Here is an 18,846-nt window from a genome sequence, read left to right on the forward strand (position 1 = left end):
AGCGTGGAGACAGATCAAGGACCAGTCTTTGTGATCTAGATTCTTTTTTTTTGTCACTTGGCTGATCCTTTCACACAGTTGAGTTGGGCGTTGTTATTTTAATAATTATTTTACTAATCAATAAAATTAAGCTTAAATGTTGAAGCTGCTTGCCAATTTAAGTCATCAAAAGAGTAATTCTTCCGAACATCTCCAGATTCCGCAATTTAATGTATTTGCAACCTATATAGTTTTACACAAAGTTAATAACATTTTAAATAGGTGCGCAATCTGTTACATTTCAGATTTCAGCCATTAAATTTAAGCCGGGAGCAATAAACTCGCATTTAGAAACGCTATATGGAATTGGATTACTTCATTAAATTGTGTTCAAAGAGTGTCTATTTGGTAATTCAAGTAGTTGTGACCACAAACCAAATAGCGTTTAAGTATAATTTAAATGATTTTCGCTTTATATCATAATAGTTGCTGCATACATTTAATAAATTATTCAGGGTCATATATTTAATAATGTTTGGCAGCTCGTGGAAACATAATAATACATAAATACATACATACATACAATAAAAAGAATATTTGTTGGGTAATACAAAAATAACAATATTCCTAGTCAGTACAGGGCATAGTGAGTATGACAGTAGATACACATTTATTTACAAGAGTTCTTACATTTTTAAGTACGATTTATTGTTTGAAAGTGCAAACAACTGCAGATACCACAGCACTTACATATGTGGTTTGAAAAGAGCTATACTGCTGTCTGTTGCTTCCCTGTTTATGTAAAATCTCAAAAATATTGTTCATCCTGTTTCTATGTTCAACTGCACATTAATATATAGGCACAAAGCAATAGGATTTCTAATTAATTTTAAATAGAACATTAATTTGATTCATGATATAAACCCTTGAACTTTAATAGCTGATGTGCTTTAGATTGTTCCGGCGATTTGGGAGGAGTCCAAAACAGGATCAAGGCAAAATGGCGACCGGGACAGTCCGGGTGCTGGCGTACACTCATTCCAAAAATAGCACAAGGCTTATTACACCTGAACTTGGTATTAAAACACGTTCCGTTTTTGTGTGCCCCCAAATACCTTAGAATTTAAAGCTTTATGAAAGCTTTTGTTAAACATTGTTCTTTTAAACTATAACCTGACTGTGTCCATCAAACCTGCTTAACCTAAGAACCTTACAGGTTTACGTTTAGCTGGGAAAAACCCAGCAAAGGAAACTTAAGAAGTAAAAAAAAAAAAAGAGTCCAAGACACACACACACACAAACACACACACGCACACAACACACACACACAAGTATAAATAGTACAACACAATACTGAAATGTTTACTGATAAATGTGCTCAGTAAACAGTCATATAAAAGGGGTTCCTTCATACCAGTTCCTGATTAACCTGATTAAAGTTGTCACCAGCAGTTGTAATGTAAAGATATGCTGGTGTGTTCTATTAATCTGTTCTTTTTTGTTCGTTTTTTTACTCTGGCGTGCATTTCTCCAGCCCCAGGCAGGGGTGACCCCAGATACCTGCACCCGACATCGAGGCGGTACAAAGAAGACTTTCCAGCATTAAATAGAGAGCTAAGGTTCTGGGAGAGGGAGGTCTGGGTGTCTCTCCTGAAGCTGCTACTCCCGCGACCCGAATCCCGGAAATGCGGCAGATGGATGGATGGATGGGTCTGGGCAGGCTTCCCTCTGCCACCCTGATCTCCCTTCACAGTAGGTCCTGCTCGACCCACACGATCTTGTGCTGCTCCTCCTGGATGACGGCGCGCAGAGCGGTCAGCAGGTTGGAGGTGCCACTCCAGCTGTCTGGGGCCACGGTGCGGTACAGGCAGGGCAGCTTGTCCAGGAGGGTCTCCTCGCTGCGGCAGCATTCCAGCAGCTGCTCCTCAGTCATGCCCAGCTTGCTCCTGCACACACACAGGAGAATCCGGTTGAGCGTCGCCAGGCGGGCCTCACCTGACTGTACATCTGGCACCGTTTCGCTTCCCTTTGACTCCGTTTGGGGGTTTTTGCCAGAAGATGGCTCAAAATTGTTATGAAATTTGAAATGAATTATGGCGCTCTGCCCTTGGGAGTTTCCCATTGGCTTGCTCTCGAGATATACTTCAAAGCTACTGATAAACAATGTTAGGCCACAGTTTACATACAGGTTACAATATTATAGCTGCTTTTAAAAGATAAGTTCAGCTCAGTGACAAAATACACTAAGCTATCAGAATATTTATAACGTACTGAATGCTCTACGTTGTTTCATTGCATAGCGTAATGTTATTTTGGGGCAACACTGTAGCTCGTGGAGTTGCATCGCAGCTTCTCACTGTCAGGGATGCGAGTTTGATTGCCGTCCCTGGCTTTGTGTGCATAGTGCATCCTCTGCCGCATGCCCTGCGATAACCTTCAGGCTCATCCTAACACTGCCTTTGCATTAGCAGTTAAGGAAAACGGAAGCATGAATTTGAACTAGCTAGGATGGCTATCATCTGGATAAATAGTATGACTGGTGAGTGTCTTTGTACCATATGATCGTAAGGTCACCGGTTCGAGTCCTGGCCTCGGCAGAACACTCACATATCCGTGGGCCCTTGAGCAAGGTCCTTAACCCCCAGCTCCAGGGGAGGTACACGCTGGCTGACCCTGCGCTGTGACCCCCAAGCTATGGAGAGCATGATGGGGTAGACCAGTGCTCGTCACTGAGTTTTAGACGAGGGCCACGCTTACCAGTATGGGGAGCGGTTCAAGGCCACCATGCACTTTTTTAAAAGTTATCTTGATATTACTTCACTTGGTTATTAGTGAACTAGTACATGACTGGGAACGTTGTATTGCGTCTAGATTAAAATAAATAAATGAATAATATATAAAATTATATATATATATATAATATACAATGAAGCCCACTGGGGTAAGACAAAGAAAAGAATTCCAGTGTACTTGTACTCATGCGAATGGCAAATAAAGGATTTATCGTTTAATATTAATTGCCGGATCTCAGTGGATATCAGTGGTCCTTAACTATAATGGGGAAAGTCTACTAAGCAACTGTAAGCAGTACATGACAATGAGCCCCTTTTATCATTTTTCATTTTAGCTGAGATGGCGAGTGGCAGCAAAGGTGCCTCATTCAGACTCCTAAAGTTCACACAAAGACAAATGGTACAAATCACAGCAGAGACATGGGTTGTTTGTCAACACGCATACTTGGCCGCACTTGTGTTCTCATGCACCCGTTTGACGTCACCTTCCATTGCTGAAGACCAGTTCCAATACTCAAGAACAGAAGTACAGAGGATGGTAAAAATTCCCAGATGTCATTCTCGCCCAGCCCCAAATTCCTACGATGCATCGGTTGCATCCTCGCCGAACTAGACCAATCCCATGATTCACTGTGCCCCAAGTTCGGTCTTGGGAATCAAGTTAACAAGACTGGTCTTGCGAAGTGCACAAGTACGGTCAGAGTTGGGTAATTCAGGTCCAGAGAGTAAAAGTCCAGACCAAGATTTTGTTTCAACCAACCAGTTGAGCATAAAGAGTCACAGTCATAGAGTATTCAACTGTTTGGTTGAAACAAAATCCCGGTCTGGACTTTTACTCTCTGGACCTGAATTACCCAACTCTGAGTACAATCTTCGCGTATTGAGAAACACCCACGGTCTCCTTGAAGTCCCATACCGACAACCTCAGGCAGTACCTGAGTTTTCGGATGCTGCGCCCAGACAGGGCGATGAAGATGATGATGGGGAAGATCTCAGATCTGTGCAGGCGCCTGACACAGTCGAGTCCCAGGGGCAGCACGCAGTGGAGGCCCTGTGAGGACGGCACACACATGGGGCTCTGGTTAGTGCAGCTGGGGTCTAGGTCACGGGGACTGGGTGTGGGAGGGTGTCAGCAGAACAGCAGGCACCTCAAACCGGCAATGGAGGAAATGAGACTCTGAATCACATGAGGATGGCATTATTGTGCACTGCCAGTAAGTGTGCGGTTTGACCCAGTTCCCATTAGTTACTAGTCAGTTAAACAGAGCAGGGACTGACCACTCACAGTAACATCAATAAGAGCAACGAGGAACAATGAGCAGCCGGGAACAGGAGCTGATTAGAGCACTCTATATCAGCCAGACCTCAAATCATGACTAATAAAGCAGACATACCCCCAAGTGAAAAAAAAACTACAGAAAGGAAAAATATCACTACAAGGTTCTCTTTGAAGTTCCCCACAGGCAAGAAAGTCTCGCTTCCTTCTTTTCTCAGCATTTCCTATAGTCAGTGTCTTTTCCTTTTACGTTGACAACTCACGCACACGTGCACTGGAGCTCTGAAAAGCAGAAACAGGTTTGTATCCTGTGGCTCCCAGAAGCCAGGCATCCTCAATCGAGCGCCGCGTAACGCCTTCCAGGCCCACGCACCTGCTTGATCACTTTCTCGACACTCTGCAGGGTGTAGCAGTCGGAGGCCCCCCGCTCACAGTCTTCCAGGATCTCCGACTTCTGCATCCGTGTGGCGCATTCGCTGGCGCTCAGACGTTCTGCAGGCGAGGGGAGATTGTTGAGAGTCGGCGACCGGGAGGAGAGATGGAGGACGCTGATCAAAAACTTCCATACTGTACAATACTGACACATCGGTAGTGGTCAAATACGGAGGATGTAGCTTAAAGTTAAACAATTTAAAACAATTCAAGGGAAACTCATTAAACATATTAGCTTGTAACAGATCGTCAAACACCTTTCAGCTCCAAAAACTAGGTAATGCATATTCTTACTAGGTAATGCATATTCTTAGTTCCAGTACAGAGTGGTGCACATTGTCAGCATCAATACAAGGGAACCGCTGCATTTGAAAACAAGTGAAAGTACAGTCTAATGTTTCATTACAGCCTGCATGACAAGTGAGGACAGGGCCAAGAATTCTTCAGTGCACACCGCTCCATGTAAATGATTGCAGAATTATTTATTGCCTTAAAGTTGCCCACCAGGGGGCTCTCTTACATGTGACACTGATTACAGTACAATGACACCTGCCCAGATGATTGGAACTTTAATGCGTGCTCTGCAGTTGTGATCTGAACTAGTAAACAGAACGACATCAAAGCAATAAGAGAAATTCATTTCTTATCTGGATACTTTTGACGGCTGTTCTATGACATTCTTTCTCTTATTTAATTATTATAAAATACTTGACAGAAACATTGTTTTCTGGTACATCCTTATATTCTGCCCTTAATGAACACTGGTGCTGTTATCTCAGAATGAATAATATCAACATCAAACTGCTGCTGACAGATATTAAAGAGTATATTTCAATTGTCTACAAACTGAAACATAGCCTATGATAGTTTCTCCCCCAGATCACACTGATCTGTTCCTCTATCAGATTTCAAATGAAATTTGAAAAACCGCTGGAAGGACAATTAAACCCCATCCCTATTTTGTAATTCGACCGATCAGACGTATGTGGAGAGATCATTTACACAAATGACGTCACTGTATGAAAATGCTCAGCTTCGTGCTATTTCGCTGATGCTCTGATACACGTGAATGCCTGCTAGCTTCAGGCAGCAGTACGTGACACCATCCTCCTTACCTGGTTTGCATAACTGGAAGCCCCGGAGCTCCCCCAGTTTGTTGTTCAGGAGGACGCCAAACACCGAGGGGAGGAGGAGGACAGGCCGAGAGGCCGGTGGGTGGTGAGGAGTGACGAGAGTGTAGGGCATGAGCGCAATGCAGCCCCGGGAAGTCACGCCGTCCCCTGTAGGGTCACACATGAGAACCGGCTGTTAACGCTTCACGTCTACGGCGCACTTAATAAGGGTTCCCCAGTTCCGGTTCTAGAAGGCCCAAATCCAACACAGTCCACAGATTTCTTCTGCTCAAACACACGTACTAAGCCTGGTAAGTAGCCGATTATGATGGGTTTGGGCAGGGAAACCTGCAAACTGTGTTTTATTGTGTCCCTCTAGGATCAGAATTGGGGAACCTGGACTAAATGCTCAGCTGCTATACAAAGCTTCAGGCTTCTGTTTTCAAGTCAAATAAACACGGCCGGTACCAGCATGTGCCCTGTAGCATTTTATGAAATAATTAAGCAAAAGTAGGAAGTAATTAATTTAAAACATGTAGTTATCTTATTCAAATAAATCAATACCAATGACTTCTGAAAGGTTAGGGTGGAAATTACAGTTGCTTTATTTACCAGAGCCTTTTATCTACATACAGTTGAGACCTTGGAGCATTTGGGGGTTAAGGGTCTTGCTCAAAGGGCCCAATGGTGAAATTATGGGATTTGAACCAGTGACCTTCCGATCACAGGCAGTGTCCAAATATGCTGAGTCACACCCCCCCCCACATGTACTATATCCAAAATGTATCCAGCTGCTGTATTTTTCTTTCTTCTCCTGGTTTTACGCGGTTTTAATTCCTGCAGGATTCATTCCTACTGGACTGTGTTGACATCATGGTGCTGGCTTGTTCTGCTTTAGTTACGCACTCCTTTATGCACGTTAATAGACAGTCATCATCAACATTTCTTAGATCACCGTGACGACCGGTATCGGTAACACCCACCTGTCCCCTCAGCCCCCTCCGAGTTATCCTCCTCTACAGACACCCATAGTGGGTTTCGCCCCAGCCGGCCCGTGCTGACGATCCGTACCGACTTCTGATTCGCCTGACCATTGCAGGGGTCCACCTAGCAGGGGGGGGGGGGGCACAGGGGAGCGGGGAATAATTAGAGAGCACATCTCCATGGCATCAGTGAATGTTGTGTTTCGGTAATAACTCGCATTAGTGTCATCGCTTCTTACCCTCCGCAGTGACGTCTGCTGCAAGGTCATGTCCTCGATCGCCCTTATCAGCAGGCGCTGAGCTCTAGAGTTAACGACAGATTTAATTCACTGTCTATATTTACACCTCACAATCCCCAACTGCTACATACAACAGGGTAAAACTGAGCCAGAGTTACTCGTTAACTTCAAACATTGGCATACTGGGGTATTCTTCACTAAACTATGGTCAACAAGAGTGCATAATGCCATAAAATGCAAGGCAAACCTGGAGCAGACAGAATGAGCTCTCAGTGTACATCCATAATAACATGCATAGTGGTCACCAACACGTTGAGTGTGAGCTAACAATAGCCCGCAGGCAACCAAGCAATAGCCCGCAGGCAACCAAGCAATAGCCCGCAGGCAACCAAGCAATAGCCCGCAGGCAACCAAGCAGTAGCCCGCATAACACTTACAAAAATCAAATAAATTTTACAGTTGTCAACCCTCCCTCCAGGTTGATAACTTTGATCACTGCTATATACTGGTATAGCGACTAAGGGTGCCCCTTCTGGAGACTTTGTGAACTGCAGACGATCCAGTGTGGAGAGACGCTGGGACGTTGGCAGCAGCCTCACCGGTAGTAGTTGGGCAGGGTGCCGCTCTCCAGGTCCTTCAGGTTGCATGGCTGCACGTGACTGGCCTTCCAGGACCCATCCGCGCTGTGGGTGTCGGTCACGTGCAGGATGTCGTTGCAGCGGATGGCCAGCGTGTACCCGGCTCCGCGCAGCAGGCCCATGTTGATGCGCACGTAAAAGGAGTCTCCTGAGGTCACCTCGCCACTCTGAAGCTGGACCAGCAGCTTCTCATAAGCTGGAAGCATGCAGTGTCAGAGCACACAGAGTTAAACTTCTACCCTCACTGCGTAAATGCAGCTTCTCAGGTATGCGGCCTGACTTGAATGAATGGTTAACTATGAATTCCTATCGTATCCCGTAACATAACAGCAAAATTAAAATAATTAACTGTTGGCAGCAATACATCATTGTACTAGTGACAGCATCACCAAACCATCACTCCCTACTACCCAACCCCCAAGCAAAATAACACAAGAGGTTTGTGACTCACTGTCCTGATTGTACCGAATTGAGAGGTGGAAGAAGCCACGGACTTGACCCAGTGCCCACAGCGCTTCCTCCAGAGTAGAATCCTCCAAAACCATGCGTAATGAGTGTCGCCCCTGATCGTACTGCATCTGCAGAGGAGCGAGATGAAGGTTTCACTTTTTTCCCCGTTTAGCACACCGATTGTCATCATCTTCAAAATTCAATAGACCAATGTCAACAGTCCACCCATCTCCTAGATGCCAGCAACTAATCCCAATCCTACGGGACTTTTGTAAGCGGATGAAGAATACAGTACTTAGTCCTCAGTCCTAAATGTCATTTATAGAAACATGATTTCTCTTGCGAGTCTCTGATACAACTTCCTATTGCTACCTTTGACTGCGACTGTAACTGGCTGATGCATTTCTCAAAATACGCTGCAATATCCAAGACAGCAGGTATTGCAATGCTTTCTGCCACAAATGCCTGAGTACTCTGCTGGCTTTCAGCCTGCTGCTGGTCCCTGATCTGCTGCTGGATCCAGGTTCACAGTGTAGCTCCCTGCTATTATAAGCACAACATATTCTACGTACGGAGGGACCGGTGGAGCAACCGGGACTGCCAATCATAGTCTACAAGACACGTTGCTAAGCAGCCCTTTGTTTATGTCATACAGTGGTTTTCAAAACATGCTGCCAAGCAGCTTTTTGTTTATTAAATTAAACAATGTATACAACATACATGAAATACCAAGCAGCTTTTTGTTTAGAAATTGGAGTAGTCTAGAAAACACAGTGCCAAGCAGCTGTTTGTTTAGTGAATGAAACAGTCTACAAAACACGGTGCCAAGCAGCTTTTTATTTAGCAAATGAAACAGTCTAGAAAACACAGTGCCAAGCAGCTGTTTGTTTAGTGAATGAAACAGTCTACAAAATGCAGTGCCAAGCAGCTTTTTATTCAGTAAATGAAACAGTCTAGAAAACAAAGTGTCAAGCAGCTGTTTGTTTAGTGAATGAAGCAGTCTACAAAACACGGTGCCAAGGCTCTTTTTGTTCAGTAAATGAGTCTACGAAACAGTGCCAAGCAGCTGTTTGTTTAATGAATGAAACAGTCTACAAAACAGTAAATGAGTCTATGACACACAGTGCCAGTTTTGTTAAGAACATAAGAAAATAAAAAATTTACAAACGAGAGGAGGCCATTAGGCCCATAAAGCTCGTTTGGGGAGAACTTAACTAATAGCTCAGAGTTGTTAAAATCTTATCTAGCTCCGACATAAAGGGACCCAGGTTTTTAGCTTGCACTGCATGAACATGTTCAGAAAATGAGTCTACTGGAGGAGAAGGACTGCCTGGCCCCAAGCAACTTTGTTTATTACGCAAATGGTGTAGTCTACAAAACACAGTTTTATCTGTTTTGTTTGTGATGGTTCTAAACAGCATTATCCTTACTTCCATGATCTGGGCCCCAGGCCTGAGACCCACATTCTGGGCTGGGGATCCCTCTTTGACCTCATGTATGAACACCCCTGTCTTGTTTCCACCAACCACCCGCAACTGACTGAGCAGATCCTCCCCCTGGAAGGAGATGGTCAGGCCATAGCCGGGGGTGCCGAGGCGCAGTGCCTTAGGCCGGGAACGAACCAGGAACGGTGGGGCTGGTTGCCTGTACCCAAAAAAAATGCACATAAGGAACAGGAAAAATATATTCATAAATGGGCTTTATACTGAGCAGTTGGCTTTTGGGGAGGGGGGTGAGGGAATGAGGCTTTCAAATACACAGAGAAAAGCATAGCAAAGCTGAGATGGAGGAAGGTCTCACCGGGTGGTGTTACTCTGGAGAGAAGACAAAGATGGAGGTGCTGCCTCTTCATCCACTGTAACATACAAGATAGATAGAGGTGGACTTAAAGGGGCCCTATTATGCTTTTCCGGCCTTTTCCTTTCCTTTAGTGTGTTATATAGTTGTATGTGCATGTCAATGGTCTGCAAAGGCCCAAAGTACATGCAAAGGGAATAACTATCACCACAAAAACCACTCTTCTCTAATCTGCCTGAAATGACTCGTCGGAATTCCAGGCCTTACTTCTGGGACGTGGTGAGGTCACCTCGTAACACAATCCTTATTGGCCAACCTACTTGCAAGGATCTGTCTGCAGACTGCAAGACAGGGGCAGAACGCAGGAATGTTTCTAACGCAGAACGTTTCTAACTATTGAAAAAAATCAGGGGCTAGTTTATCTGAGGCTTGACGTTTTTTCTTTTTGAAGGAAGGAAGGAAGGCATCATAAAATATTCGGGGCTATAGCCCTTAGCAACCGGACCTAATGACGCTCCTGGCATAACGTGTAGGAAAAACTCACCAATTGGGAAACTGACCAATCAGAGCACACTGGGCTCATCAGGGGTGGGGCTTAAAGCTCTAACAGAGCACTTCATAGTTATAAACAGAGTGAATAGAGATGTACAGTATGAGAAAAATAATATGTTTTTGGAAAACTGAAACATGTAAATCTATTTTAGAAGACACCAAAAAATAAAATGATGAACAGTGAAAATTAGCATAATAGGGCCCCTTTAAAAACCATACTGATGTTCATGGTCAGCACACACAAAAACACACAAAGACGAATGCGCCTTTGTGAGCAGGATGATTGCAGTCGGGGATCAAATGCAAAAAATGCTAGCAGAGCCCATTACCTTTATGGATGATCTCAAAGTCGTTATCTGGCTCTGAGACAGATGGGCGCGAGTCCCACATCCTGAAACTGTGACAGACAGACACAGAAACGGATAGTGGGCTCTTTAACACAGCAAGGCACAGCACGGCACTGTTCTCATTTCAGGCTCGCTCTCAGTCCAGTTCTCCCCTTTCTCGCATTTCTAGCCAGCAGCTCTGAAAGAACCGGAAAAGCTGGCTCCGGCGCCACTCGAGCACGACGCAGAAGGGCTACTCCTGTCTACTGCAGCTCTGCCTACCTCCTAAAGAGGAACCTCTGCCAGGCGTAGGAAGGAGAAAGGGAATTCAACCACATGATCTCCACCATAAGTGCTACACACTGGGAAGTCTTACTGAAGTCCTTGGCCCCGCCCCTACTACATGAATTTGGCTCCAATTACCGTAGCTTATCTCCAGCTTGATTTTGTGACAAACCACCACCACCCCCCCCCCCACCCACCCACTCACCTGTTGCTACAGCGGTTCTCGTCAAGTTGCCGCCTGCGCAGCGACTCCAGGCTGGGCGGCTCGGCGGACTCAGAGCGAAAGCTGCAGAAGCTCTTGATGCTCTCCTGTTGGTACGAGAGAAACAGCGTCGCTGACCAAGGGGCGAGGGGCTATCAGATCTGAGAGCCGCGACCCCGAAATCGAGGACGGCGTCCGATGCCGACGTTGAGGTTGCTCAGGGAAATGAAGGCCGGTGGCCACTTTAGTAAACAAAGACCGCAGACAAGAGAAGAGCGCTAAAACTGACCGTGCTTCTCATGCTTTGAGGACAAATGGCGTTCATCCTGCACAGGGCGGGCCGTGGACGAGGACTGAGCAAAGTCTCCTCAATGCTGCAGGAAAAGCTGGAATCCCAGCTGAACTTTCGGGGCTGCGCACACACACACACACGCACACACACACACACTTTAATTAAACACCATCTCTATCCAGCGAATGCAGGACGGCTGCTCTAAGAGGCCAATGCCTCACCCTCTGCTTCTTCTGCTCCTCCTCTCTCTGGCAGCTCTGGGCGCGCAGGGTGAAGAGCTTCTCCTGGAGCTCCACCAGCTGCCCCCGAAGGGTGTCCTTCTCTGCCAGGTTGCGGGCAATTTGGGCCTGAGCCTCGTCCCTCAACAGGTACGCCTGGGTTGGGGGTAATACAGCGAATATGAAGACCTTCCTTAAACATACTGAAATATATTATCCCACCCCCCCCAACGCCATTCAGTATATTTCTTTGTGAACAGTAAGCTAACCCTACTGCATGCTTTGAGACAGTAATCAATAAATTAGGGAGTGGGAGTGTCTATTATGAAGGTTAGAGGGTCACATGTGGGTCATGACCCTGTGCATGTATTCAGAAGGTCGCTGGTTCAAATCCCATAATCAGCCAAGTGATTTCAGCACTGGGCACCACATACTGCCCCAGGGACTGTCTGATCCTGCTTTCTTAACCCTGAGTTGTTTTGAATAAATGTGAAAGATGTACTGAAGTCCATGTCAAAATCTCTTGACTTAGTGACCATTAATTGAGCCAGATGTTTAAGTTTATGCCTGAGCACCTTCCTCAAAGGTACAAGAGCGGATTCCCTGCTGAAACCTTCCCGCTCCTCGGCCTGACAGACCTGGTCTCTCTCCTCCTGCAGCTCATCCAGCTGGCTCTGTATCACCGTGCTCTTCTGCTGGTACATCTCGCAGTCCAGAGACAGCTTTTTCACCTGCAAGGCCAGGCAGTCCTTCTCCTCCATGAGCTGCAAGTACACAGTGCGTGAGCACATGTGGCGTTTTAATCGGGCAAATCAGGAACACTGGTGAAACAAGCTCAAACTGGAAATGTTTTCCCACATTTTCATAGCATTTTATTAGGAGTATTATTTAGTGGCCGCATATGTAATGAGTCACAGACACTAATTGAGGGGACGTGTCCAAATATGCTGGCGACACGGGCGTGACAGTGCTGTCACCTGGTCCCTCTCCTGGACCAGCCTCTCGTGCTCCTCCTTCTCATGGTGCAGGAGCTCCACCAGCTTGGTGCGCCCGTCTCGCTCCTCCTCCAGGTCTTGTGCCAAGATGTCTTCCCGCGCCTGCATCCGAAGACAGACAGAAGTCTAATCGTGGGCCCAAACAGAGCATGCGTTGGTGTAGCTTCCGCCTTACGCACGCACGCACACACACACACACACGCAAAATGAACATCAAAATAAATTGTTCCGCATCAAGTATTTTTATTACACTGTCTAATATCCTGGTTTCCATTCACGTGAGACACTATCATTTCTTCTCAGAATCAGTATTTATGGTCCGAAATTCAATGGCGTAGGCAAACATGACTGAAAGAGATAACTGCAGCCTTGTCTTGGTTTAATGTTGATTCGTTTCCTGGCAGTTATGGGCAATAATTTCGAATATGAGTCAGTCAGAACTACACACTAAAGTACAAATATTTTACATACAAAATATGCGACTGAGTGAATTTAAAACGATAGGTTGCTTTTTGTGAGGTCAATTGATTTGAATACTTTTAAAATCAGGTATTTTTAGTTTTACTTCACCATTATTTTACTGGATGACATTTACTTTTACTTCAGTGACATTTCTGTGTTGTATCTATACTTAAATAAAAAAAATTAAGTACTTTTTTCACCACTGCTCCGCATGCACACTGGGGGCAGGAACTGAACCCGAGGAACACTGGCCTGAGCTGAAAGCTGATTGGCCCACAGAATGCCCCTCCCCTGTCACTTACTAATTCGAAACACATCGTTGGCTAATGCTAAGGTTGGCCCCTCTGTATGAATTATGGGCCCTCTTATGCCCCCACCCCACCTTAAAGAATCCTAGAATCACATCTGAGCCCACAATCCCGAAAGCCTAAACCGAGCCTCTGCACCAGCCAGACAGCAAACTCCCGACGGAGGTGACAGCAGGCTCACCGGATTGAACTTCTCGGCCTCCAGCAGCCGCTGCCGTAGGAAGCCATTCTCCTCCCGCAGCTGCAGCATCTCGTTGGCATTGTTTCTCTTCAGGGATTTCTGGTGGAAGTCCGTCTCAGTTTGGGCTTTGAGCAGCTGAAACTGCAGCTCGTACATCTAACGGAGTGGAGGGGGTGAGTTATTCGCACTGCATCATGACACTGCCACACTGCCTGCGGATGAATCTCGTCTGACCTGCAGCTGGAGGTCCCGGCAGTGGATGTTGACGGTGGAGTTCTCCTGGATGGCGACGGTGTAGCGCGCATACAGGTCGCACTTCTCGTCCTTAAGCTTGAGCAGGTCCAGCTGCAGGCTGGCCATGTGGCTGCGCAGGCGTGCGTGTTCCTCCTGCAGCTGCTGCTGCTCCTCGGCCCGCCGCTGCGCCTGGGCAAGCTCGGCCCGTAGCTCGGCGCCGCGCTTTGCCAGCGAGTTGACCTCGGCACGCGCCTCCTGCAGTTCACGCTGCATGCTAGTCACTGCGCGCACCAGGTACTCTGTCAGCTCCGAGTTCTTTATCAGGCCTATGGGGGGGCGGATAGGTGTTCACTCAGTGTATCAGTGCATGCGTGTGAGTTTTATGTGCTTTGTCTACACTGACTGCTCATCATTGCACAATGTATAGCTCCCATTTGCACTTGTATCATTGCATCTTGTCATATTTCCTAGCACAATCATTCTGTGTACTTCCTGTCTGCACCTTACTGTACTTCCTGTCTACACCTTACTGTACTTCCTGTCTACACCTTACTGTACTTCCTGTCTGCACCTTACTGTACTTCCTGTCTGGACCTTATTCTACGGCGCACCTCATGTATACAGTGGTACCTCAGTTCTCGAACTCATTAGAACTCGAATTTCTTAAAAGTCGAACCAACCAGTTTGAAAAAAAAAATACCTAGAGCTCAATCTGAATCTCAGAAGTCAAACCGTGAACGCTGACCGAAGATAACTTTTATGCACGGGGAAATGAGTAACGCGGCACGTCTCTCAGCGGAAACAAAGGGTAACGCTTCAGTCTCAGCCTCACATTAGCTGTGATAGCATCCTGCATGTTTACACAAGCTGAATACATATATTTAGACAGTAAAAATACATTTAGACAATGATAGACAGTAACAGTAATTATTATTATGTAATAAAATACATTTAAAAATAAAGATTTCATTATTTCAATATTAATAATAAACCATTAATACGTTTAATTATAATAATATTGTTGTGCCGAGCGGGGACGAAACGGAAACAAAGGCGCAGACGTAAGGGTATTGGGGAGTACGGGGTTTAATTACAGGTAAGGCAGGCAAAACGCAGATGGACAATACAATGACCGGACTGGGGAAACAAACTGAAACGCGGACTAAATACAGAGGACTAATGACAACAACTAGAAACAGCTGATCACACTGGGATTCCACACGAGGTTAACTAGGGGGCGTGGCACTCGGAAGGAGCGGACAATCACACACATTGTTTGGATATATTTATTTTCTTACTTTACAAATTACTGTTTTGATAAATGTTCTTAGATGTGTTTAGTACAGTATATGCTCTTTCTTGATTTATCCGGTTCATTTTGTGCTTAAATGCTATAAAAAACATATTTAGGTGTAATTTTTGGGGGCCGGGAACCAATTAATTGCTTTTCCATTATTTCTTATGGGGAAAATTCGATCACAACTCGAACTGTTTAGGATTCGATCCGGAGTTCTGAACGGATTAAATTTGAGTTCTGAGGTACCACTGTATTTTGAATAGGACCATAATTTAGATTTAAATTCATAATTTATCTAAACATATTTTTTGTATTTTTTATATAAGTGCACCGTGGCATCGGAAGGAGTTTGACCGGCGGTGGGGATGGAAGAGGATGCGATTGCAATGGACGACCATGCAATAGTCACATCATGAAAGGATGCAATTTAAAAATAAGACTAAGACTGCCCCCCCCCCATTTCTGACACTCCTGATTGTATATATTTTATTTGCATTTGGTTAGATACTAACTGCATTTGACGGGCTCTACTCTTGTACTCAACATAATGACAAAGTTGAATCTTATCTGAAACATTCTCTTCCTGGGTATCAGAATGTAGGGGGAGGCCCTTACTGCTGAAGCCCGAAGGCTCGATGGCGGGCTTGCGGCCGGTGATCTGCGTGTACAGCTTGGGGAAGTGGATCATCAGGCTCTCCAGCAGGGCCATGGCGCCATTGCGTCCTTGCATGCTCAGGATGTCGAGCATGTGGCCTGGCAGGGAAGGAGGGACGTGAGTCAGGAGGGACGGGTGTCCAAAGGAGGCCCAACCCCCTGCTCCTCTGCTTTTGCTTATAGGACAAGCAACAGACACAGAATTTCCTTGCTAACCAACACACAGCCATAACTCTGTCACTGTCATCATCTAATAAATCACTCGTACAGTATATATGTCAGTCAAGGCTATATCGGTAATCTTGCTGTAACTCCACACTGCCCCTCCCTGGTTACTTCCTAGCCCCTGCGCCTCTCACTTGTCCTCAGGCTCCAGTTGGGGAACTTCACAAAGTTGAGGATCTCATCTTCGTCCAGCTCGTTAAGGACGCGGGCCTGCCGCAGGTACGGGATCAGAGTGCAGGGCTTCACGTTCTGCGAGATGCGGTACCGGTGGTCGTTGATCATGTCCCACAGCTCCTCCTCCTGCATCTCCTTAAGGTCCCGCTCATCCGGCATGCCCTCCTCCATCTCCGCCAGCTCGGTGGGCTCCTTGGCCCGCACGCCCTGCCACGAAGAAAATGAAAGTCAAGTGTGGGGAGGCACCAGTCATCACTCTCACCCACCCCTGCCCATGATTGAGCTCTGAAGGCAGCTCTTGCATCATGTTGGTTCTGTCCGGCATCCATGGATCCGGGGGGCCCAGCAGGGCCAAAGCTCAGGTAATTTGTATCTTGAAAAGAACCATTATCAGGATTTTTTGGATTAACCGCTACCAGCAGAGAATTGTATTATTTCATTGTTTAATAAGTCAATATACAGTCTCCTTAACCTTAAACAGTAATTTCGAGGTGATATTACTACTGTAACATACACTGATGCTTGGAAGAACTATCATTTCCACCGCCAGAGACAGCGATAAGCACACCGCGATATAAAGAAAGAACTTAAGTCAACAGGGAAAGGAACGATATACCAGTCGATACTAGACGAGCAGTAATTTCTAATTATGGGCCGTGGAAAGGGGGCAGCCAGGCCCAGCTACTTCTGCACTTATTCATTCTGATACTTTTATCTAAAGCAACATCAAGTGAAGGGTTCAAATTCGCGCGTGCTGCCAGGGATTTGTACATAGACGGGATGTTATCACAGTGCTTCATCTTTTTTCTCTCCCTGAGAGTTGCGGTTTTAAAACTATTAATTAACTGCATTTTTAGCCTGTACGTTTAATGTTACGTCATTGGCGGCATTAACCAAAATAGAAAAACAGCTTCCTCCTTCCGGGCAGTTCGGAATCAAAGGGGGGCTGTCCCCACATCAATGGTCCGCGATCAGGCAAATATCCTCCCTCTCATCCCGCGGTGTGCTGCCTCGTCCTTCGGCTCACCTCTGCACTGCTTTGTTTTTTTGCACTATCCGTACCATGCCTCTCGTCAGCTCTCATTTACAGCAGCACCTTTGTGTGAAACGCTGACTACTCTTTATACATTGAAAAATTCAACAACAGTATAGTAGATACATCTTTGGCACTTGCTCTGGATTGACTACAGTGTACAACTTTAAGAAAAAAGAAAACTATAAAAATGATTGTAAAGAATGCAAACAAGCAGCATGACACTCGATTGAAATTATGCTTTTGTTGAGTAATGAAATGGTGCGTAATGTTTTCAAAAATATTTTTTAACTGATATAAGGTTAATTCATGCAGCATTCACAATGAGATCAGTCATCAAAACCAGGGGTGCAGCAATGCTGGTATGTGTCTGAGAAGCTCTCCAAATGATTACATCGTTTGAAAAACATCACTCTGTATGATCACTGATTTCACAGCGTCCCTAAAGACTGACCTGTCCGTACAAGACCCAGACATTAAATTATTTCGCACGTACCATAATATTTACAATTTGACAGCATGACAGCTGTCCACAGTTAGTAATAAACTCTTGTTGGTCCCTCTTGCGCAGAACAGGTTTATGGAGTGAAATTCAACACTGGTCATATGCAAGACGGTATGACGCACTAAAAAACAATAAACACACTTGGCTTATTCTCCGGCAAAAGTTAAATTAAAAACTTCCTTCCGGGAGTTAATTTTCCGATTACTAAATTAAATACTTATAAGGTTGCCTAAGAAGGGACGTGTAGACATTTCCGCAAGCTCATAAAGTATAAACCATAATGAAAAATTAATGGTTACTGGGTAACCAACTTTACTCCACATGGTAAGGTTAAAGTATAACCAAAGAACAACCAAAGGCGCAATAGTGTGGACAACACAAGCACTTACTTTTATTTTCTTGGCAAAACCAAGTGTTACTCACAAACACTGACACAAAATCAATAAACATGCACTTCACTGACAGGAAAGACAGGTGACGGCAAGGACTTGACAAAAATCAGTAAAAGAGCCTATAGTTCAAGTACAATCCCCAAAGCTTTCTCACCAAAACCAAGTTTCTCATTTGGTTTATTGACACAAATTACACGCTTATTCCTAAAGCAACGTAGAAGTTAAACTTTACAAGTCTCTCAGTAATACTGTTCATAGGTAAACGGATGAGACTTCCACAGTTTAAACATTAAAATTATGTTTCATCTTCGTTAATTTCTTCCGACATTCGAAATAATGCAATCAATATCATGGCAGAAACAATCTTACCTCTTAGTCTTACTTAACGAAAATATCTATCAGGTAAAGAGACGCAAAACCGTCACACTGCCGCGTTTCCCAAAATCTTGCACCTGAGCAATCGGCGTTTGTCAGAGAGAAACACTTGACTCGCCACTTAAGCACTCCGGCAGTTCTGCTTTTTTAAAACGCTGTAAATCCTAAGCACCGACCTCTCTGCAGCAGTGACACAAGGACTTCAGCCTGTCCAGATCATCCCCAGTGCTGCCTAAGAAGATGGTAGGAGTGGTTTAGCAAATACCTGCATAAACTGAGCGCGCGAGGGAATGTCTGGTTGTTGGGTATATGTATACACACACACACACAGATATAGCCCTGCGATGAGTTGGCGCCCAATCCTGGGGGCCTACTTTGAAGAATGAAATCATGGATGGACAATTCAGAGCCCTTTTATATTTTACTATTTCTTTGACT

At 45.3% G+C, this 18,846-nt stretch overlaps 1 protein-coding gene across 2 annotated transcripts; it reads right to left on the reverse strand.

Annotated features, from left to right (window-relative positions):
* Positions 1 to 662: 662 nt before the first annotated feature.
* On the reverse strand, positions 663 to 18,700 carry card14 (caspase recruitment domain family, member 14). Of its 2 annotated transcripts, none has more exons than XM_023791753.2 (21): positions 18,585 to 18,700; positions 16,064 to 16,310; positions 15,666 to 15,803; positions 13,754 to 14,079; positions 13,520 to 13,675; positions 12,551 to 12,670; positions 12,212 to 12,337; positions 11,577 to 11,729; positions 11,353 to 11,475; positions 11,067 to 11,170; positions 10,580 to 10,647; positions 9,702 to 9,756; positions 9,332 to 9,545; positions 7,903 to 8,029; positions 7,413 to 7,647; positions 6,814 to 6,877; positions 6,575 to 6,698; positions 5,595 to 5,759; positions 4,421 to 4,539; positions 3,707 to 3,822; positions 663 to 1,925 (listed from the first exon to the last, which is right to left on the reverse strand). In XM_023791753.2, exons 2-21 carry the CDS (start codon positions 16,272 to 16,274, stop codon positions 1,727 to 1,729), a joined length of 2,943 nt encoding a protein of 980 aa, XP_023647521.2. In that variant the 5' UTR covers positions 16,275 to 16,310; positions 18,585 to 18,700; the 3' UTR covers positions 663 to 1,726. The 2 variants fall into 2 exon arrangements, with proteins under 2 accessions (XP_023647521.2, XP_023647520.2); XM_023791752.2 differs by having other exon boundaries at positions 18,403 to 18,648.
* Between the last annotated feature and the right edge of the window lie 146 nt (positions 18,701 to 18,846).

This window comes from Paramormyrops kingsleyae, chromosome 5 (assembly GCF_048594095.1).
Source record: "Paramormyrops kingsleyae isolate MSU_618 chromosome 5, PKINGS_0.4, whole genome shotgun sequence".
Taxonomy (NCBI): Eukaryota; Metazoa; Chordata; class Actinopteri; order Osteoglossiformes; family Mormyridae; genus Paramormyrops; species Paramormyrops kingsleyae.